General features: G+C 39.9%; 1 protein-coding gene across 1 annotated transcript in view; it reads left to right on the plus strand.

Moving 5' to 3' along the window:
• Positions 1-22,907, plus strand: part of MOCOS (molybdenum cofactor sulfurase) — an 84,205-nt gene that overhangs the window by 34,505 nt on the left and 26,793 nt on the right. The window contains exon 9 of the mRNA XM_053571110.1: positions 18,168-18,330. Within this exon, the coding sequence (XP_053427085.1) occupies positions 18,168-18,330 (163 nt within the window). The remainder of the gene's footprint in view (positions 1-18,167; positions 18,331-22,907) is intronic.

A 22,907-nucleotide genomic window follows, 5' to 3' on the forward strand; every position in this document is an offset into this window, starting at 1 on the left:
AGTGATTTCTTTATTTGTTTCGTTGCCCTAATTTTCCTTTCACTTCCTTTTGCTCTTTAAATTTCCATGCCTGTGGACTAAGGTTTCAATGAGTCCTTTTGGTACAGAACCAGAAGGATGAGAAGGTTGAAGAGCAAGAAGGGATAAAAGAAAGAAAAAGAAAGAAAGAAAAGAAAATAGAGAAAGGAGAGGGTGGTGGGTGAATGGGAATATTAACAAAAAGAAGAGAGGCACAGAAAGAGGGAGACAGAGCAATATAGGTGTACAGTAGGGTACTTTGACACAACCTTAAAAAAAAACCCAACCTCTGGGGGTGCCTGGTTGGGTGGTTCCCTTGAGGTCAGCAGCTCTTTGCTAACCTGATCGGACCCAGTACCCTACCTCCACCAAGTAGAGGGGAAAGACAAAAATGCTATAAATCAAACCAAAACAAGCAAACAGAAAACTTTACAGCATAAAATTGGGTGAAAAACCAAATAATATGGGTAGAAACACTAGCAAAAATGAAGTTCTAATTATTGAAAAAGGCAGCAATGGGAAATAATATTTAAACTAGAAAAATGAATAAAGAAAGGAAAGAAAAAGGAAAAAGTCTGTACAGAGAAGGTTGAAATTAAAAAACAAAACAACAATGACAAAATAAACAACAAACTAACAACAACAAATAAACAACCGAAAACAAAGCAACATATATATCTTGTTGAATATTATCTGGGTAACAGGTGGTCTTCTGGGGTATGAGATGTTAATCACAATGCTGATACGACTGGAGGCCTGTGCTGATTTCTCAAACCCCACAGGGTAGAGACCCTAAATCTCTCTTCAGTCCTCTTAAAATGCACTTTAAACTTCTACACTTGGCTAAGCAGAAGCTTTCCCAGGAAAGTGCTTGTCGCTGGGATCACTGGTGAAGTGGCTATCCACTTACCCAGTGTGCCAAAACTGGTCTCACTCTGCCCCTGAGGGTTAAGGCTATAAGGCAGCTCAGTCCCCGCCTTTAGGCTGCTCAGTCACTAGGTTACTAGCTTCTATGGGATCCTTGCTCTGTGACCCTGAGGGCGGAGCTTGCTGGGTCAGTTCTCTCCCAGTGGCTCCCTACAGCCCAGAGCTAAACACTATTAGCTCCGTCTAGCTCAGCGGCTCAGTCTGGGGCCCTAGACAATGCCCTCTGCTCAAGCTCTCCCCAAGGCAGTTCAACTGAGTGCCAAGTCCAAAAACACCAAAACAGTTCACAGGTAAGGCCTTTCCAGTTTGCAGTCTCACTGCTGCTGTACTTATAGCTGCTGGTGGGATTAGACCAATCAAACACACACAACCACTTGCCAGTTTTCCACTGTTTTTGTCTTCCTCTTGGGGTCCAGAAGTCTCTCACTGACTCTCTGTATCTTCAAAGAGATGATTATAGGCAGATCCCACCAGCCAGAGATGCCTGGAGTCTTATCTCGGAGTCTTATCACGGTGCCCAGTTGCAGGGAAGCTGTTACTCCACCGCCATCTTGTTCTCACTCCTCTAGACTCATTTTCTGTTCCCCTGCCTCAGCCCTGGAGTTGGCTGTTTCATTAAGGAACCTTACTTCCTTTACTAGAGAATGATGTTTAAAATACATATTTGATTGCTAGGTTTGATCATTGTTTCTGGGATGTCATTGCTTCTATGGTTTCCCAGTGTACAGAGCTTAGAAATATATTACATTAATTTTTTATTGCTACTGTAATAAATTATCATAAAGTTTTTAAAACATTCATGTGATTAAATTTGGCCCACCTGGATAATCCAAGGTAAATTTCCACCTTGAGGTCCTCAATTTAAAGGACATTCGCAAATCTCTTTTGCATAATTCCAGAGATTAGGATATGGACTTTTGGGGGTGATCATTATTCTGCCTGCTATACATATGTACGTGTTAGGACTTTTGGGACACACAGGCACTCACAGATTTGTATTTCTTCCTATTTATCATCTATCCATAGCCATGATTTTTACATTAGTACTTTCAATTCCAATCCAACACTACAGGGTTTGTTCTAGCTATTCCCCTTCTCATATTTGTAACTCCTGTAAGAAAACCTGGCTTCCATGACACACAATGAATACTCATTTGCCCAACTCACCCTTTGTAACTAAAATCCTAGCTGCACCAGCTGAAAACTCAACCCCACAATGCTGGCTTCCCCTTCCCCAACACATGTGCACTGGCTGAAAGCTAGGCTCAGATGAAGGAGGAAGAAGCCAGCAATTTAAATTTTAAATTGTTAAATTCTAAATCGTTAATTTTAAATTGTTAAATTCTTTGACAAGTCAAAGAATGAAAAATTTCAACATGTTCTAACAAATAAGTGTTGAGAACTGGGAAGGGTCAGAGATTTTGTCCAACTGGTAAGTTAACAGTATGCCTGCTACAGGTTCATGTATGCTGGCAAAAAACATGAGACTCCTTAATCAGAGATAAAGGACCTTATTCCAGAAGAGCAGGAAGCATGACCTTCACAGTTGTATTACTTTCTCTTGCCTGCCTAGGTCCCCTGGGGCCCAAGTCGATGCTGTGCACAAAGCTGAGGAACCCTGGCTTAGGGAACTTGGCTCTTTTATGATGGGATACATGCAAACCTTCCTGGGCTTTGCTCAAGGGAAAGATAGTATCTCTATAATGTTGGATAGTAAGCAAACAAGCCCTCTACTAAGAAAATGTTATTGCTGTTCACTATACAAATATCCTTGAAAAGATAGTTTACAACAAAAGGGCAGTTAGTGCCTCTGCTTGCAGAAATGTGAGAGATACACAAGGAATTGTCTTCCTAAAGGCCGAGCGTGGTGCTCATGCCTGTAATCCTAGCACTCTGGGAGGCTGAGGCAGGTGGATTGCCTGAGCTCATAGGTTCAAGACCAACCTGAGCAAGACCGAGACCCTGTCTCTAAAAATAGCCAGGCATTGTGGCAGGCACCTGTAGTCCCAGCTACTCTGGAGGCTAAGGCAAGAGAATTGCTTGAGTCCAGCAGTTTGAGGTTGCTGTGAGCTATGATGCCAAAGTACTCTACCAAGGGTGACAAAGGGGCACTCTGTCTTAAAAAAAAAAAAGAATTGCCTCCCCAAAATAGCTTGTGTTCTAAAACATTATTTATAATTCAAAACATATTTTCTTATGGAAAGACTATTTTAATTGTGGTTTATAGCCATATCTATAAGGGATTACATGGACTAGAATATTGTTGAACTTTTGAATGCTGTACTCACAGAAGCAGCCATAGTCTGTGTGGAAAAATTATTTGATGCACATGAAGAATGAAGAAAGGGGCTGAAGAAATTAACATTTATGGATCATCTGCTATTTTAAAAGTTGCTTTAGGCATGCCTATAATCTCAGCACTCTGGGGAGGCGGAGACAGGAGGATTGCTTGAGGTCAGGAGTTTGAGACCAGCCTGAACAACAGCAAAATAGAAAAATTTAGCTGGGTGAGGTGGCATACACCTGTAGTTCCAGCTACTCAGGAGGCCAAGACAGGAGGATCACTTAAGCCCATGAGTCTGAGGTTGCAGTGAGATGTGATGCACTCTAGCCTTTGAGACTGTGTCTCAAAAAAAAAAAAAAAAGTTGCTTTAAATTAAAAAAAAAAAATTTTTATTGTTGGGGATTCTGTTGGGGGTACAAAAATCCAGGTTACATTGATGCATTTGTTAGGTAAAGTCCCTCTTTTTTTTTTTGTAGAGACAGAGTCTCACTTTATGGCCCTCGGTAGAGTGCCGTGGCCTCACACAGCTCACAGCAACCTCCAACTCCTGGGCTTAAGCGATTCTCCTGCCTCAGCCTCCCGAGCAGCTGGGACTACAGGCGCCCGCCACAACGCCCGGCTATTTTTTGTTTTTTTGTTGCAGTTCAACTGGGGCCGAGTTTGAACCCACCACCCTCGGTATATGGGGCCGGCGCCTTACTGACTAACATAGCCTTCCTGGCATTTTCTTAGTTATTGTGATAGGACATTTACATTCTACATTTACTAAGTTTCACATGTACCCTTGTCAGATGCCTCGCAGGTGTAATCCCACCAATCACCCTCCCCCTCCGCCCACCTCCCACGTCCCTCCCCTCCCTTTCCCCCTTCCCCCTATTCTTAGGTTATAACTGGGTTATAGCTTTCATGTGAAAGCCATAAATTAGTTTCATAGTAGGGCTGAGTACATTGGATACCTTTTCTTCCATTCTTGAGATACTTTACTAAGAAGAATATGTTCCAGCTCCATCCATGTAAACATGAAAGAGGTAAAGTCTCCATCTTTCTTTAAGGCTGCATAATATTCCATGGTGTACATATACCACAATTTATTAATCCATTCGTGGATCGATGGGCACTTGGGCTTTTTCCATGACTTTGCAATTATGAATTGGGCTGCAATAAACATTCTGGTACAAATATCTTTGTTAGGATATGATTTTTGGTCTTCTGAGTATATGCATAGTAGAGGAATTATAGGATTGAATGGCAGATCTATTTTTAGATCTCTAAGTGTTCTCCATACATCTTTCCAAAAGGAATGTATTAATTTGCATTCCCACCAGCAGGGTAGAAGTGTTCCCTTTTCTCCACATCCACGCCAACATCTCTGGTCTTGGGATTTTGTGATATGGGCTAATCTTACTGGAGTTAGATGATATCTCAAAGTAGTTTTGATTTGCATTTCTCTGATGATTAAGAATGATGAGCATTTTTTCATATGTCTATAGACCGTGTGCCTGTCTTCTTCAGAGAAGTTTCTCTTCAAGTCCCTTGACCAGCCTGAGATGGGATCACTTGTTCTTTTCTTACTTATATGTTTGAGTTCTCTGTGGATTCTAGTTATTAAACCTTAGTCGGAGACATAACCTGCAAATATCTTCTCCCATTCTGATGGATGTTTGCTTACTTTACTTACTGTGTTCTTGGCTGTGCAGAAGCTTTTTAGTTTTATCAGGTCCCAGTAGTGTATTTTTGAAGCTGCTTCAATTGCCCGGGGGGTCCTCCTCATAAAATACTCGCCCAGACTGATTTCTTCAAGGGTTTCCCTGCACTCTCTTCTAGTATTTTGATAGTTTCATGTCTTAAGTTTAAATCTTTAATCCAGTGAGAGTCTATCTTAGTTGATGGTGAAAGGCGTGAGTTCAGTTTCAGTCTTCTATAGGTTGCCAGCCAGTTCACCCAGCACCATTTGTTAAATAGGGAATCTTTTCCCCACTGAATGTTTTTAATTGGCTTGTCAAAGATCAAATAACGGTAAGTAGCTGGATTCATCTCTTGGTTCTCTATTCTGTTCCAGACATCTACTTCTCTGTTTTTGTGCCAGTACCATGCTGTTTTGATCACTATAGATTTATAGTATAGTCTGAGGTCTGGTAGCGTGATTCCTCCTGCTTTGTTTTTATTTCGGAGTAATGTCTTGGCTATTTGAGGTTTTTTCTGATTCCATATAAAATGAAGTATTATTTTTTCAAGATCTTTAAAGTATGACAGTGGAGCTTTAATAGGGATTGCATTAAAATTGTATATTGCTTTGGGTAGTATGGAAATTTTAACAATGTTGATTCTTCCCAGCCATGAGCATGGTATGTTTTTCCATTCGTTAACATTTTCAGCTATTTATTTTCTTAGAGTTTCATAGTTCTCTTTATAGAGATCTTTCACGTCCTTTGTTAGATAGACTCCCAAATATTTCTTGGGAATATTCTTCAGTCTATTCTTCTTTGGTACTATTGTGAATGGAATAGAGTTCTTAACTGTTTTTTCAGCTTGACTATTGTTGGTGTATATAAAGGCTACCGATTTATGAATGTTGATTTTGTAACTTGAGACGCTGCTGTATTCCTTGATCACTTCTAAGAGTTTTGTAGTAGAATCCCTGGTGTTTTCCAGATATACAATCATATCAAATGCGAAGAGCAAAAGTTTGATCTCTTCTGACCCTATGTAGACACCCTTGATCACCTTTTCTTCCCTAATTGTGATGGCTAAAACTTCCATTACAATGTTAAAGAGCAATGGAGACAATGATCAGCCTTGTCTGGTTCCTGATCTGAGTGGAAATGATTTCAATTTCAATGGCTGTGGGTTTGCTGTAGATGGCCTCTATTAGTTTAAGAAATGTCCCTTCTATACCAATTTTCTTAAGTGTTCTGATCATGAAGGGATACTGGATATTATCAAAAGCTTTTTCTGCATCGATTGAGAGAATCATATGGTCTTTGTTTTTTAATTTCTTTATGTGCCGAATTATACTTATAGATTTACGTATATATATATATTTTTTTATTGTTTGGGATTCATTGAGGGTACAATAAGCCAGGTTACACTGTTTGCAATTGTTAGGTAAAGTCCCTCTTGCAATCAGATTTATGTATATTGAACCAGCCTTGAGACCCTGGGATAAAACTGACTTGGTCATGATGTATAATTTGTTTGATGTGTTGCTGGATTCTGTTTTTTAGGATCTTATTGACTATTTTTGCATCTATATTCATTAGTGATATTGGTCTGTAATTTTCTTTTCTTGTTAGGTCTTTTCCTGGTTTGGGGATCAGGGTGATGTTTGCTTCATAGAACGTGTTGGGTAGTCTTCCTTCTTTTTTTACCTTTTGGAACAGGTTGAGTAATATAGGTACTAGTTCCTCTTTAAAGGTTTGGTAGAATTCTGATGTGAAGCCATCTGGTCCCAGGCTTTTCTTTTTAGGGAGGTTTTGTATGGTTGCTGCTATTTCAGAACTTGATATGGGCCTGTTCAACATTTCCACTGGACTCTGGCTAAGTCTGGGAAGGTGACGTGCTTCCAAGTATTGGTCAATTTCCTTCAGATTTTCATATTTCTGAGAATAAAGTTTCTTATAATATTCATTAAGAATTTTTTGAATTTCTGAGGAGTCTGTTGTTATTTCATCTTTGTTGTTTCCGATTGATGAGAATAGAGATTTTACTCTTTTTTTCCTGGTTAGGTTAGCCAAAGGTTTATCTATTTTATTGACCTTTTCAAAAAACCAACTTTTTAATTTACTGATCTGTTGTATAATTCTTTTGTTTTCAATTTCATTTAATTCTGCTCTGATTTTTGTTATTTCTTTTCTTCTGCTGGGTTTGGGGTTTAGCAGTTTCCTTCTTAATCTCATCTCTGACCCAGCTATAATTCAGCATAAGGTTATTTAACTTCCATGTTTTTGTATGAGTATGCAGATTCCTGTTGTTACTGAGTTCAACTTTTATTCCAGGGTGACCCGAGAAGATGCAAGGAATAATTTCTATTCCTTCCAATTTACTGAGTTTAGACTTGTGAACTATGATGTGATTGATTTTGGAGTATGTTCCATGGGCTGATGAGAAGTATGTGTATTCAGTTTTTTTGGGATGAAATGTTTTGTAAATGTCTGCTAAATCCAAATGTTGGATGGTTAGGTTTAAATCTAAAATTTCTTTGCTCAGCTTCTTATTGGAGGATCAATCCAACACTGCCAAGGGAGTGTTGAAATCTCCAACTATTATGGAATTATCCCAGAGCTCTCTGAGAGAATGATCTGTTTTTGCTGTCCATTTCTCTTTCTCTTTGAGAGTTTGGGAGCATTCAAAGGCTTTGTCTTCAGTGTCAGAAATCCTTTCTTCTGCTCGCTCTACTCTGCTACTGAGGGATTCTACTGTATTTTTCCGATCTTTGACGGCTGCAAATTCTTGCTTCACTGCATCAAAATCTTTGGTGGTTTTGTCTTTAAATTGGTTAAATTCTTGAGGCAACTTTTGAATTTCTCCTAAATTTCTAATTCTGACTTTTGAATTGCTGCTCGAATTTCTAATTCCAAATTTTCCTCCACTTTATTAATCTTGTTTGCAATCCAAATTCTGAATTCGATTCTGACATCTCGGCCAGCTGTTTATGAATGGGATCTTCAGTTACATCTGCCGTATCTTTCCTTGGGGGCTGGGGGGATTGATCTATTCTGGTTATTCATGTTACCAGAGTTTTTCTGCTGATTCCACCCCATGATTGTTTTACACCTTTCGATTTTTCCCCTGGAGCTTTGTCGAGGACCCGTACAGTGCTATGGCCTGAGAAACTGGGGCCCTGTTTGGTGTGGTGGGGCCAAGTGGTTCTGTCTTCTTTTTTTTTTTTTTTTTTTTTCTTTTTTTTTTTATTGTTGGGGATTCATTGAGGGTACAATAAGCCAGTTACACTGATTGCAATTGTTAGGTAAAGTCCCTCTTGCAATCATGTCTTGCCCCCATAAAGTGTGACACACACTAAGGCCCCACCCCACTCCCTCCCTCTCTCTTTCTGCTTCCCCCCCCCATAACCTTAATTGTCATCAATTGTCCTCATATCAAGATTGAGTACATAGGATTCATGCTTCTCCATTCTTGTGATGCTTTACTAAGAATAATGTCTTCCACTTCCATCCAGGTTAATACGAAGGATGTAAAGTCTCCATTTTTTTTAATGGCTGAATAGTATTCCATGGTATACATATACCACAGCTTGTTAATCCATTCCTGGGTTGGTGGGCATTTAGGCTGTTTCCACATTTTGGCGATTGTAAATTGAGCTGCAATAAACAGTCTAGTACAAGTGTCCTTATGATAAAAGGATTTTTTTCCTTCTGGGTAGATGCCCAGTAATGGGATTGCAGGATCGAATGGGAGGTCTAGGTTGAGTGCTTTGAGGTTTCTCCATACTTCCTTCCAGAAAGGTTGTACTAGTTTGCAGTCCCACCAGCAGTGTAAAAGTGTTCCCTTCTCTCCACATCCACGCCAGCATCTGCAGTTTTGAGATTTTGTGATGTGGGCCATTCTCTCTGGGGTTAGATGATATCTCAGGGATGTTTTGATTTGCATTTCTCTAATATATAGAGATGATGAACATTTTTTCATGTGTTTGTTAGCCATTCATCTGTCGTCTTTAGAGAAAGTTCTATTCATGTCTCTTGCCCATTGATATAGGGGATTTTTGGCTTTTTTCATGTGGATTAATTTGAGTTCTCTATAGATCCTGGTTATCAAGCTTTTGTCTGATTGAAAATATGCAAATATCCTTTCCCATTGTGTGGGTTGTCTCTTTGCTTTGGTTATCGTCACCTTAGCTGTACAGAAGCTTTTCAGTTTAATGAAGTCCCATTTGTTTATTTTTGTTGTTGTTGCAATTGCCATGGCAGTCTTCTTCATGAAGTCTTCCCCCAGGCCAATATCTTCCAGTGTTTTTCCTATGCTTTCTTTGAGGATTTTTATTGTTTCGTGCCTTAAATTTAAGTCCTTTATCTATCTTGAATCAATTTTTGTGAGTGGGGAAAGGTGTGGGTCCAGTTTCAGTCTTTTACACGCAGACATCCAATTCTCCCAACACCATTTATTGAATAGGGAGTCTTTCCCCCAAGGTAAGTTCTTGTTTGGTTTATCGAAGATTAGGTGGTTGTAAGATGTTAGTTTCATTTCTTGGTGTTCAATTCGATTCCAAGTGTCTATGTCTCTGTTTTTGTGCCAGTACCATGCTGTCTTGAGCACTATGGCTTTGTAGTACAGACTCAAATCTGGTATGCTGATGCCCCCAGCTTTATTTTTGTTACTAAGAACTGCCTTAGCTATACGGGGTTTTTTCCGGTTCCATACAAAACGCAGAATCATTTTTTCCAAATCTTGAAAGTACGATGTAGGTACTTTGATAGGAATGGCATTGAATAGGTAGATTGCTTTGGGAAGTATAGACATTTTAACAATGTTGATTCTTCCCATCCATGAGCATGGTATGTTCTTCCATTTGTTAATATCCTCTGCTATTTCCTTTCTGAGGAGTTCATAGTTTTCTTTATAGAGGTCCTTCACCTCCTTCGTTAGGTATATTCCTAGGTATTTCATTTTCTTTGAAACTATGGTGAAGGGAGTTGTGTCCTTAATTAGCTTCTCCTCTTGACTGTTATTGGTGTATACAAAGGCTACTGACTTGTGGACATTGATTTTATATCCTGAAACATTACTGTATTTTTTGATGACTTCTAGTAGTCTTGTGGTTGAGTCTTTGGGGTTCTCTAAGTATAAGATCATGTCGTCAGCAAAGAGGGAGAGTTTGACCTCCTCTGCTCCCATTTGGATTCCCTTTATTTCCTTGTCTTGCCTAATTGTATTGGCTAGAACTTCCAGCACTTTGTTGAATAGTAAAGGTGACAGAGGACAACCTTGTCTGGTTCCAGTTCTAAGAGGAAAAGCTTTCAGTTTTACTCCATTCAGTAAAATATTGGCTGTGGGTTTGTCATAGATAGCTTCAATCAGTTTTAGAAATGTGCCACCTATGCCTATACTCTTCAGTGTTCTAATTAGAAAAGGATGCTGGATTTTATCAAATGCTTTTTCTGCATCTATTGAGAGGATCATGTGATCTTTATTTTTGCCTCTGTTAATATGGTGGATAACGTTTATGGACTTGCGTATGTTGAACCAGCCTTGCATCCCTGGGATGAAGCCTGCTTGATCATGATGAATGACTTTTTTGATGATAAGCTGTAATCTATTGGCTAGGATTTTGTTGAGAATTTTTCCATCTATATTCATGAGTGAGATTGGTCTGAAATTCTCCTTTTTGTTTGGGTCTTTTCCTGGTTTTGGTATCAGGGTGATGTTTGCTTCATAGAATGTGTTGGGGAAGATTCCTTCTTCCTCAATTTTTTGGAATAATTTCTGCAGTACAGGAATAAGCTCTTCCTTGAAGGTTTGATAGAATTCTGGAGTGAAGCCATCTGGACCAGGGCATTTTTTAGTTGGAAGCTTTTTTATTGTTTCTTTGATCTCAGTGCTTGAAATTGGTCTGTTCAGGAGGTCTATTTCTTCCTGGCCAAGTCTAGGGAGAGGGTGTGATTCCAAATATTGATCCATTTCCTTCACATTGTCAAATTTCTGGGCATACAGTTTCTGGTAGTATTCAGAGATGATCTCTTGTATCTCTGTGGGATCAGTTGTTATTTCCCCTTTATCATTTCTGATTGAGGTTACTAGAGATTTTACTTTTCTATTTCTAGTTAGTCTGGCCAATGGTTTATCTATTTTATTTATTTTTTCAAAAAACCAACTCCTTGTTTCATTAATTTTCTGAATGATTCTTTTGTTTTCAATTTCATTGATCTCTGATTTGATTTTGGAGATTTCTTTTCTTCTACTGAGTTTAGGCTTAGATTGTTCTTCTTTTTCCAATTCCATAAGGTCTCTTGTGAGATTGTTGATGTGCTCTCTGTCTGTTTTTCGAATGTAGGCATCTAAAGCGATGAATTTTCCTCTCAAAACTGCTTTTGCAGTATCCCACAGGTTTTGGTAGCTTGTGTCTTCATTGTTGTTATGCTTAAGGAAGTTAGTGATTTCCTGTTTGATTTCTTCCTGCACCCATCTGTTATTCAACAGAAGATTGTTTAATTTCCATGCCTTTGGATGGGGTCGAGCATTTTTTTTAGAGTTGAGTTCCACCTTTAGTGCCTTATGGTCTGAAAAGATACAAGGTAAAATTTCAATTCTTTTGATTCTGTTGATATTTGTTTTGTGTCCCAGGATATGATCAATTTTGGAGAATGTTCCATGGGGTGATGAGAAGAATGTATATTCTTTATCTTTGGGGTGGAGTGTTCTATATGCGTCTATCAAGCATAATTGTTCTAGGGTCTCATTTAAATCTCTTATATCTTTGTTTAATTTCTGTTTAGAGGATCTGTCCAGCTCTGTAAGAGGTGTGTTAAAGTCCCCTGTTATGATGGTATTATCAGATATCATATTGCTCAGACTGAGTAAGGTCTGTTTCAAGAATCTGGGAGCATTTAAATTTGGTGCATAGATATTTAGAATTGAAATGTCTTCTTGTTGTAGTTTTCCCTTGACCAATATAAAGTGACCATCTTTGTCTTTTTTGACTTTAGTTGCTTTAAATCCACATGTATCTGAAAATAAGATTGCAACTCCTCTTTTCTTCTGAATTCCATTTGCCTGAAAAATTGTCTTCCAACCCTTGACTCGGAGCTTTAATTTGTCTTTTGAAGCCAGGTGTGTTTCTTGCAGACAGCAAATGGATGGCTTGTGTTTTTTAATCCAGTCAGCCAATCTATGTCTCTTCAGTGGGGAATTCAAGCCATTAACATTTATGGAGATAATTGATAAGTGTGGTAGTATTCTATTCGTCTTATTTGGTGAGAGTCCATTGCTTAGTTTTATCTTTTGCATCAGTGTGGAGGTTAGGTTCTGTCCTTTGATTTCTGAGTTCTTACTTTGCTGCTGATCCATTGTGGTGGTCAGTGTGCAGAACAGGTTGAAGTATTCCCTGTAGAGCTGGTCTTGTTGTGGTGAATTTCCTCAATGTTTGTATATCCGTAAATGATTTGATTTCTCCATCAATTTTGAAGCTTAGCTTAGCAGGGTACAGAATTCTGGGCTGAAAATTGTTCTGTTTAAGTAGATTAAAGGTAGATGACCATTGTCTTCTTGCTTGGAAAGTTTCATTAGAGAAGTCTGAGGTCACTCTGATGGATTTGCCCCTGTAGGTCAACTGGCGCTTACTCCTGGCAGCTTGCAGAATCTTTTCTTTTGTCTTGACTTTGGACAGGTTCATCACAATGTGTCTTGGAGAAGCTCGGTTAGAGTTGAGGCGACCTGGGGTCCGATAGCCCTCTGAAAGCAGTGTGTCAGAATCTTTGGTGATGTTTGGGAAATTTTCTTTTATAATATTCTCTAGTATGGCTTCCATTCCTCTGGGGCATTCTTCTTCCCCTTCTGGAATTCCTATAACTCGTATGTTGGAACGTTTCATAAAGTCCCATAATTCTGACAGTGAACGTTCTGCTTTCTCTCTCTTCTTTTCTGCCTCTTTTACTATCTGAGTTATCTCAAAAACTTTGTCTTCTACCTCTGAAATTCTTTCTTCTGCATGGTCTAACCTGTTGCTGATACTTTCCATTGCATCTTTAAGTTCCCTGATTGACTGTTTCATTTCCTTCAGCTCTGCTATATCCTTTTTATATTCTTCATATCGTTCATCTCTGATTTGATTCTGTTTTTGGATTTCCTTTTGGTTATTTTCCACTTTATTAGCAGTTTCCTTCATTGTTTCCATCATTTCTTTCATTGTTTTCAACATGTGTATTCTAAATTCCCTTTCTGTCATTCCTAACATTTCTGTATAGGTGGAATCCTCTGCAGTAGCTACCTCATGGTCCCTTGGCGGGGTTGTTCTGGACTGGTTCTTCATGTTGCCTGGAGTTTTCTGCTGATTCTTCCTCATGAGTGATTTCTTTTATCTGTTTCCTTGCCCTAATTTTCCTTTCACTTCCTCTTGCTCTTTAAGTTCTTGTTCCTGTGGAAGTTGTGGGCGGGTTTAGACGGGTTGAACACACGCGACCACTTGCCGGTTTTCCACTGTTTTAGTCCTCCTCTTGGGGTCCAGAAGTCTCTCGCTGACTCCCTGTATCCTCATAGGAGTGATGATAGGCAGTTCCCACCAGCCAGAGATGCCTGGAGTCCTATCTCCCCAGACTCACGGTGCCCAGATGCAAGGAAGCTGTTACTCGGCTGCCATCTTGCTCCGCCCCCCCGGTTCTGTCTTCTTTTCAGCTGGTCTCTGTTTGACCCTAGTGAAACAGTTACTCTGGGTTGAAGTCTCAGCTGTGGAGAAATACTAGCAATTAAGTCACCCTGCCCCCAACAGGCGACAATTGGAAGAGGAAAATCAAACCTTCCTACAACCACACACCCAGGGCACCACCTGAATAGTCCTTGGGCGATTGGCTCAGTTCAAAAGGTCCAAATTAATTGTCTCTGGTGGAAGAGTTTAAAAGGTCTCTGGCAACTGGATCACAAGGGTCTGGTGACTACATGGATATGGCTTGCTCCAGTGAGGAGGACCCACCCAGCAAATAGATCAGTCTGGGAAGGTTGATGCCTCCTTCCCCACCTTGCACCTCTGTCACACCCAGTCACTGATAGTCCTGCAGGGCTTTGACCCAGTTGCCTGTAGTGAACAGATACTCCAGGGGTTTGCACCTGCGTGAATCACAAGGAAATCGATTTCTTTTTTTTTTTTTTTGTAGAGACAGTCTCACTGTACTGCCCTTGGGTAGAGTGCCGTGGCATCACACGGCTCACAGCAACCTCTAACTCTTGGGCTTACGCGATTCTCTTGCCTTAGCCTCCCGAGCAGCTGGGACTACAGGTGCCTGCCACAGCTAAGGAAATCTATTTCTTCTCAGCCAGGCCTCTGCGCTCTGCCTCTGTCTAGTAGGGGGAGGTGAGGCCTGACAATCTCGTGTGCTTGATGGAGGCTGGGGGGGTGTTCACTCAGTTCCAGTCCCACCCCTGATTGATGTTGCTGACAGAACAGAACAGAACAATTTTGCGGGAATTTGTTTCTGTCCCTGCTAAATTCCCCTGCAGAAGAGAAGCTGTTTTGAGTTCTCAGAGCCTGCGCCTCAGGCCCTGTCTTTGCTCCTACAGGTTTGTATTTGGTTACCTGTCCGTTCTAGCCTCCTGTCTTACTTTGTCTGTAGGCTGACGATCCCCTGAGGGCCGGGTGCGTCTTAGTCTCAGTAAAGCGGTCCTCTGGGTCAGTCTCGCCCTGGGAACTTCTCGGCTCTGTGTGTCCGTTTCTAGTCCCCACGCTCCACCCAGGCTGGTACTGCCTCAGGCAAACTCTTTAGTCATGGGGCCTCCGTTTCCATCCCAGATCTGTTCCGTGGTGGTTGCCACCTGAGTAGATGCCCGGCCTCCTCTGGTTGCCCAGGGAGACAGGGGGTGTGGCTTCAGAATATCCGGGAGTGAGCCCTGTTGTTGCCAGAAGACGGCTGCTACTCTGTACCTCGCGGCACCACTGCTCTGGTGTGGTTCCCTCTCAGCCGACTGTCCTCTCCTCGCTCCCATGCCCCAGAGTCAGCACTGACCAGCTGTAGTTAAGGCCCTGTCCACACCCCTTGAGAAATCACCCAAGAATCTGGACTCCTGGGGGACAGGTCTCCAGATCTCTGAGTGAGAGTGGAGGGGAGTGCTGGGAGCTCAGAGTTGCAGGTAGAGAATATATACAGTTTTATACAGTTTTATACAGTTTTATGCCTGGCAGGAGAATGCCGTGGCACCCTAGTAGGGGAGGTAGGTCCAGTTTTTAGAGGGTCTCTCCCGTGGAGTGTAGTTGGAGGAACTTTGAACTCTGCTCATTTGTTTGTGGGGCACTCCAAGCCGTTCTCATGTGGGAGGGGACTCCCGTCAGCTTGGTGATGGATTTTGTACCTTTTGTTTCTATCCTTGGGGTCGCAGTTCACCTCAGTGGGGTTGATGTACGTTCTTCAACCTTTTCTCTTGGTGCAGCTCTACTCCACCATGTTACTTGCTAAATTTCTGTCATTTAACTCTCCTTCTGGACTGGAGCCTCTGTGGAAAGCGGGCTTCAGTCAGCCACCATGTCTCTGCCCCCTAAAGTCCCTCTTATAATTGTGTCCTGCCCCCAAAAGGTGTAGTTGCTTTAAATTTTTAATTGCATTTTAGCTTTCATCCAAATTTATGAGATGTATAATAATTTCCATTTACGTATGACAAAGGCAACAATCAGGTTAATAAGCTGTCCAAAGCCAGTAACTGGCTTAAACCCAGGTTTTTCAGACTCAGCTTTTCCCCCTGCACTGCACCACATATCCGTTTCCTTCAACAGGGTTTGAGTGGCTTGAGGTGAAGTTTGCCTTGACATTCTTCCTCCTTGACTTCTATGCCCCACCCCTGGGTCTGTAGCTCCTCCCCTTCACTTTCCAGGGTAGCTCAATCTTCCTTGAGTTTCCTCACTGGCAGATCCATCCAAATTTACTCCACCCTCTCTCCCCCAAATGCTGCCTGGTTAAAAATTGCCTGCTTTTCATGATTACCCCTAGGTGAAATGTTTGGATTCCTTTGGGTAGATGAGTTGAGTGCTCAGAGGAAAACAGTTGGAGGAAATTGATTGACAATTAGTTTGATGATATTGGAGTCTTAATCATTTCAAAAGCATTTTTTTGGACTTTGCCTGCACCCTTCTTTAGCAGACAGCTGGCTCAGGAAGAGCCCTCATTGATGGGCATGGCACCCATACTATCACATGGGGTGCTGTGAATCACAATTCCTGCAGAGACCAGGGGTATACAGCCAGCAGAGCAGCAATTAGAAGAATTCTCTCTGAACCCAGAGAAAGCATGACCTTTTAAAATACAGGTTCAAAGAAGACATAAAAGAGATGAACAATTTGGTCTAGTAGCTTTGGAAACCCTTAACAACTGGTTATCCCCAACTAAACCCCTGGATGGTCTGGGGAACCACCCTGATGTCCCGTGAGGTGGATGGAACCACCAGATGCTCCTGCCTGACCCCTGTTTGGCTCCTCTCACAGTTATAGTGAAGCTGCTACAGATTGCTCCACAGCTGACCATCCAGCATCACCAATCTGTCAAAATTCATCTCCATCATTCAAAGTCTCACCATCCTCTGTAGGGGGTGAACCCAGAGGTGACCTTGGTGGGACAAGGTCAGCTCTTGTACAGGTCAGCTGTAAACTGACTATACTTTGGAGAAGCTGATGGAAGGATAAGCAAAATTAGACTCAGGTTTTGGAGGGGTGCTGGTCAGATATGTGTCTCAGTTTAGACACATTAGATATTTGTCTAATGTCTTTCTCACGATTAGGCTGTCTGTGGGGGCTTTTGGGGAGAAAGGGACCACAGATGTAAAGTGCTATTCTCATCATATCCTCCCAGGGTACATAACATCAAGGTGACTTGTCATTGTTGACATTAACCTGGATCACCAGGCTGAGGTAGCATTTGTCAAGTTTCCTCCCCATCTCTTTTCCATATTGTACTTTTAGAAACTAAGTCACTAAGTGTAGCACACACTTACAGGATGAGGAATTATGCTCCACTTCCTCGAAGGTGGAATATTTGCACTTATAGCTAGAATTCTTCTGTATGGGAGTTTTGTCTTCTCCCCAGTATATTTATTCATTCATTCAATCACTTATGTATGTCCACATGAACTCATGGATATTGATTTTTCACTTTGGGTTATAATCCAGTGCTATGTATCATTATTATCTCAAACTCTCCCAGATTGGCCACTGTGCATCCTTTCCATTGCCTCCTGAATCCCTTTGACATTTAAGTCAAATGTCCCATTGTTTTGTCTTTTGAGCACTTTCTCACTTTTCTGGTACTATACAACGTTCCTGGCTCATCTTGCACATTCCCTGACCCAGTCCTAGAATCAAGGACTAGAGCTCAAAGAATACAATCCAGCACCTAGAGGGTACATCAGATCAAGCTCTAAATTATAAATTCTATAAAAGCATGAAAATTTATCTGGAAAATTTAATTGACTTTCTTAATGAAAAGATGATTAACATCCAAGAAATAGAATCATCCATGCATGCACTCCTTTTAAAGCAAGCTATGACCTTTATGAAATGCAGGCAAGATGAATTAAAACATGAATCAACGTATTTGCAACAGTTATCATGTTAGTGTTTTTCATATTCAGTATGATTTATTATTCATTAAGCAAAATTATCTGAAGAATAAAAACATTTTTATTCCTGTAAAAAAAAAAAAAAAAAAGGAGTCCCCGTTCATTTTATTGGAAATGGTATTAAAAAGCAAGATCTGGGCACTGGTGTAGTTTATATTTTAATTTAATATAGAAATATAAATAGAAATTTAATGTAGAAATATAAAGAATTCAGGAAAACTTACATGCTTAAAATGGATTAACTCAGTGCCCATTTTATTACAGCCACAACTGTGCAAAACATTTGTCTACCCTATTAGTATATGCCTGGCCAGGCATCCATTACTGTGGAAGGATGTACGAGGGCTGGAGTGGTGGTGAGGGGAACTTGGTGAGGAGGCTTGCTTTGCACTGCAGGCTCTCGCCCTCTCTGAATGTCATCAGTGTTGTGTGTTCTATTACTTAAGACAGAGGTCAAAATACAGGAGCTGGAGGTGGAACCTGGGGGCTGAATGGGAGCCATCTAGTTCCCACACTGTCTCCTTGCATTCTCCTCTGGATTTTAGTTTTCTTTTCTTCCTCCCTTCCAAGAATATGTGCTGAATTCATGAGGTCGATCTGTATTTGTGCAGCCACTGTGCAGTAATGTGAAGATAATCATGAGGGCTCTGGCCTAAAAGATACCCACCCTTTTGTTCAGGTGACCAGGTGGCCTATAGGAAACCAAGGGCTGCTGTTTGACCGGAGCTGGATGATTGTGAATCACAATGGTGCTTGCCTGACCCAGAAGCAAGAGCCACGGCTCTGTCTGATCCAGCCCTTCATCAACCTACAGCAAAAGGTCATGGTCATCAAAGCTAAAGGTGGGAAGACAGCTTCATTTTCACACAGCAGTTCTCAAAAGCAGCTTTCATATTCATATGAAAGTAAAATAAGGGCTTTCTTCTATGAAAAAAAAGAAAATAATTCTAAAGTAAGTGAAATAATATCTAGGAGAGACAACAAAGAGTTTGTCCTTTGGTTTAGGGAAATTCTGGGGAAAGGTAAAGTTCTGACAGCCCAATCAGAAAGTAAAGAGGTATAAACTTTATGTGAATTATAGTATGTCCTTTTTTACTTACATCACTTTTATTTTATTCACTCATCATATATGTACTTCAGGCTTTAATTCTTTCTTGCTGATTTTTATTATGAATGATGTAACATACAGAAAAGTATAGACCAGCTCTGTTCAGTAGAACTTTCTGTGATGATGGAAATGTTCAATATCTACGTTGCTCAATTTGGTAGCTACTCGTTGTAAGTGACTTTGAGCACTTGAAATAATGTCTGATGGTACAGTAGAGCTGAAATTTAAATTTTATTTAATTTTATGACTGTATATAACTACATGTAACTAGTGGCTATACTGTTGGACAGCATAGGCATAGAGAATAATACATAATTATAGCATTCAGTTTTAACAAATCTTAACGTTTGGCCTCATTTCCTTCAGCTCTTCCTCTTCCTCCTCTACTCGTTTTCCTTTTTCTTTTTTAAAAGAAATGAAAACAATTGCAGATATAGCTAAAGTTCCTTGTGTACATCTCTGAGTCTCACTTTTCCTCCTTCCCACCCTGCCTACCATTTGTAGAATATTACAGTTTTGCCCCTAACTTGTAGCTGTATTTTTGTGATATATAACATTTTCATATATTTGTGATTGTGTTTCTTGGCTGTAAGTGTTCTGTTCTCTTCCAGTGATTTATTTTTCCTTGAACCAAGAGGTCAGTGTTATTACTAGAGCTATAGAATTTGTCTTGATTCTCATTCTTCTAAATTCTCTAGGTTATTCTTAGTCTTTTTTTGTTTTTGTTTTTTTTTAGACTAGTCAAGTATAGTAGTGAGAAGGGGGTATTGTTAGTCTTTTTTTCTTATATGAATTTTATCAAATGTGCATATTTGTGTAGCCATCCCTACAATCAAAACACAAAGCAGTTTCATCACCAAAAGGACAGGCAACAAAAACAAAAATATATAAGTGGGACTATATCAAACTAAAAAGCTTTTACACAGCAAAGAAAACAACCAACAGAGTGAAAAGGCTATGTGGAATGGGAGAAAATATTTGCGAACCATATATCTGAAAAAAAATTTTAATCTCCAAATTATACAAGGAACTCCTACAACTCAATAGTAAATCAAACAAACCAAAAATTCTAGTGACCTGATTTAAAAATGGGCTAAGGACTTGAATAGACATTTCTCCAAATAAGATATACAAATGGTTAATAGGTATAGGAAAAATCCTTAACATCACTATTCATCAGAGAAATGCAAATTAAAACCAAAATGAGATATCATTTCACATCTGTCAGGATAGCTATTATAAAAAAAACAACAGAAGACAACAAGTGTTGGCAAGGATATGGAGCAATTTGAATCCTTGCAAACTCTTGGTGGGTATGCAAAATGGTGTAGTCACTAAGAAAAACAGTATTGAGGTTCCTCAAAAAATTAAAAATAGAACTATCATATGATCTAGCAATTTCACTTTAGAGTATTTATCCAAAATAATTTAATTTAAATCAGAATAATGAAGAGATATTGGAACTCCCATGTTCTTTGTAGCACTGTTTTCAATAGCCAAGATATAAATATAATTTAAATGGCCATAATAGATAAATGGATAATGTAAATGTGGTATGTACATGGCATACTATTTAGTCTTTCAAAAGAAGGCCATTCTGCAATATGTGACAACCTGGATGAATCTAGAAGACATTAAACAGAGAAATAAGCCAGTCACAGAAAGACAATTACTGCATGATATCACTTATATGATGTATCTAAAATAGTTAAATTCATAGAATCAAAGAAGAGAATGGTGATTTCCAGGGACTGAGCAGGTAGGGAAATGGGGAGTTGCTAACCAATAGGCTTATAAAGTTCAGGCAAACAAGATGAATAAGTTCTAGAGACCTGCTGTACGACATTGTACTTATAGTCAATGACTGTACAAGAATTTGTTAGGAGACTAGATCTCATGTTAAGTGTTCTTACTACAATAAAATACAATATATTTTTATAAAAGGTATTTGCCGGGCGGCGCCTGTGGCTCAGTGAGTAGGGCGTCGGTCCCATATGCCGGAAGTGGCGGGTTCAAACCCAGCCCCGGCCAAAAACCACACACACACACACACAAAAAATAAATAAATAAATAAAAGATATTTGCCTATTTACATAGAATGTGCATGAAAATTTCCAGATCAGCTAATAAAACTAGCAGGAGGTCAGACAAGCTACTGGATGAAACAGTGATATATAAAAATCAGTAGTGATTCTACATGGCATTAATAACCAATTAATATACTTAATAGAAAAATATATAGTATTCAAAATACTTCAGCAAACTGTTATACAGTTGACATATGAATAATGCAGAGTTTAGGGGTACCAGCTTAAGGGGAAAATACATGTTCCTGACCAGTGTCTGAAATACTGTGCTAGCCTGGAGTGCTCAGCAAAACTGTTACAAGTAGACTAGGCAGGAACCAAGATAATTGCTGGGGGCTGGGGAAGAAACTGTGCTTTCTTGGGTGCCTCACAGCACTTTCTCGCCCTGAAACAGCCAGCTCAAACTGACCGTGACTGGTTTAGAGGTGATTTGATTGTCCTATATTGCCTTTTAGCTGATTATAATACTATAAGCCCCCACCTAGTTTTAGAGTACAATCTGATGACAGTACTACAAAGATACATCGTAAAATCTTTACATGTAAAGAGATGTAAAGCAATCACAGGTGGGCAGCGGCAGAATTTGCTAGAAGCCGCTCCTGTGGAAGACATCCCTGTGCCACCCAGGAGCAAGTGCCCCAATAAGTAACCTCTAATAAACTCGTCTAATTCGCCAAGCTGGACCTGTCAGATGGTTCTTTGATCTCTCAGTTCCCTCTCAGTTTGGGGTGTGGGGTGAGGAGACAGAGGAGGGCTGGTTTGGGTGAGGGATGAGAGCTGGGTTCTGTCCAACCCCTGTTAGAGCAGGAAACTGCAGTGGCTTTTGGGAAAGAACATTTCTGTTGAGAGGTTTTTGATTACTGATTCAATCTCTGCATTAGTTATAGGTCTGTTCAGATTTTATGTCCTAATGCTTAGCTTGGTAGGTTATAAGCTTCTGGGGATTTATTCATCTCTTCTAGGTATTCCACTTGATGAATAATTTTTCATAGTAGTCTACTGTGACGTTTTATTTTCAGGACATCAGTTGTATAGTATCTGTTCTTTAATTTCTGGTTTTATTTATTTGAGTTTTGTATTTTTCTTAGTTTAGCTAAGACCTTGCCAATTTTGTTTATTTTCAATGAACCAACTTAGTTTTGTTAACTTTATAAAAACTGTTTTTTTTTTTCTATTTTATATGCCATTTATTTCTGCTCTAACCTTTGTTGTTTTTCCCTTCTACCAGCTGTGTTTGTTTTTTGGTCCTTGTGGTAGAAAATTAGGTTGTTTGAGATTTTTCTTCTTCTTCTTTTTTTTTTTTTTTGTAGAGACAGAGTCTCACTTTATGGCCCTCAGTAGAGTGCCATGGCATCACACAGCTCACAGCAACCTCCAACTCCTGGGCTTAAGCGATTCTCTTGCCTCAGCCTCCTGAGTAGCTGGGACTACAGGCACCCGCCACAACACCCAGCTATTTTTTGGTTGCAGTTCAGCCGGGGCTGGGTTTGAACCCACCACCCTTGGTATATGGGGCCGGCGCCTTACCAACTGAGCCACAGGCGCCGCCCCCTTTTTTTTTTTTTAACTATAGGTGTAGGTATTTATTGTCAGGAACTTCCCTTGTAGTATTGCTTTTTCTGCATTCCGTGAGTTTTAGTTTCTTGTGTTTTTGTTTGTCTCAGATATTTGTAAAAGGCGAAAGGTTTATGCGATTTGAAGAGAAACCAGAGTATGTCTCAGATATTTGTAATTTCTTTTTTTGTTTCTTTTTGACCCAGTGGTTGTTTCAAAGTGTGTTGTTTTCATTTTTGCATGTTTGTAAAATTTCCAATTTTCCTTCTATTGATTTCTACTTTCATTCCATTGTGGTCATGAAAGATACTTGGTATTATTTCAGTCTTCCTAAATTTATTAAGACTTGTTTTGTGACCCAACATGCAATCTATCCTAGAGAAAGATCTGTGTGTGCTTGAGAAGAATGTGTATTCTTCTGCTGTTGGGTGGAATGCTCTGTGTGTGTTTATTAAATCCATTTAGTCTATACTGTTCTTCAAATCCTCTTTTTCCTTATTGAGCTTCTGTTTAGACATTCCATCCATTATTGAAAGTAGGGTATTGTAGTCTTCTACTATTACTGTGTTGCTGTTTCTCCCTTCAAGTCTGTCAATGTTTGCTTTATGTTTTTAAGTGCTCTGGTATTAGATATGTATATATTTATCATCGTTGTATCTTCCTGGTGGAT

The sequence above is a fragment of the Nycticebus coucang genome, chromosome 19 (genome assembly GCF_027406575.1).
Source record: "Nycticebus coucang isolate mNycCou1 chromosome 19, mNycCou1.pri, whole genome shotgun sequence".
NCBI lineage: Eukaryota > Metazoa > Chordata > Mammalia > Primates > Lorisidae > Nycticebus > Nycticebus coucang.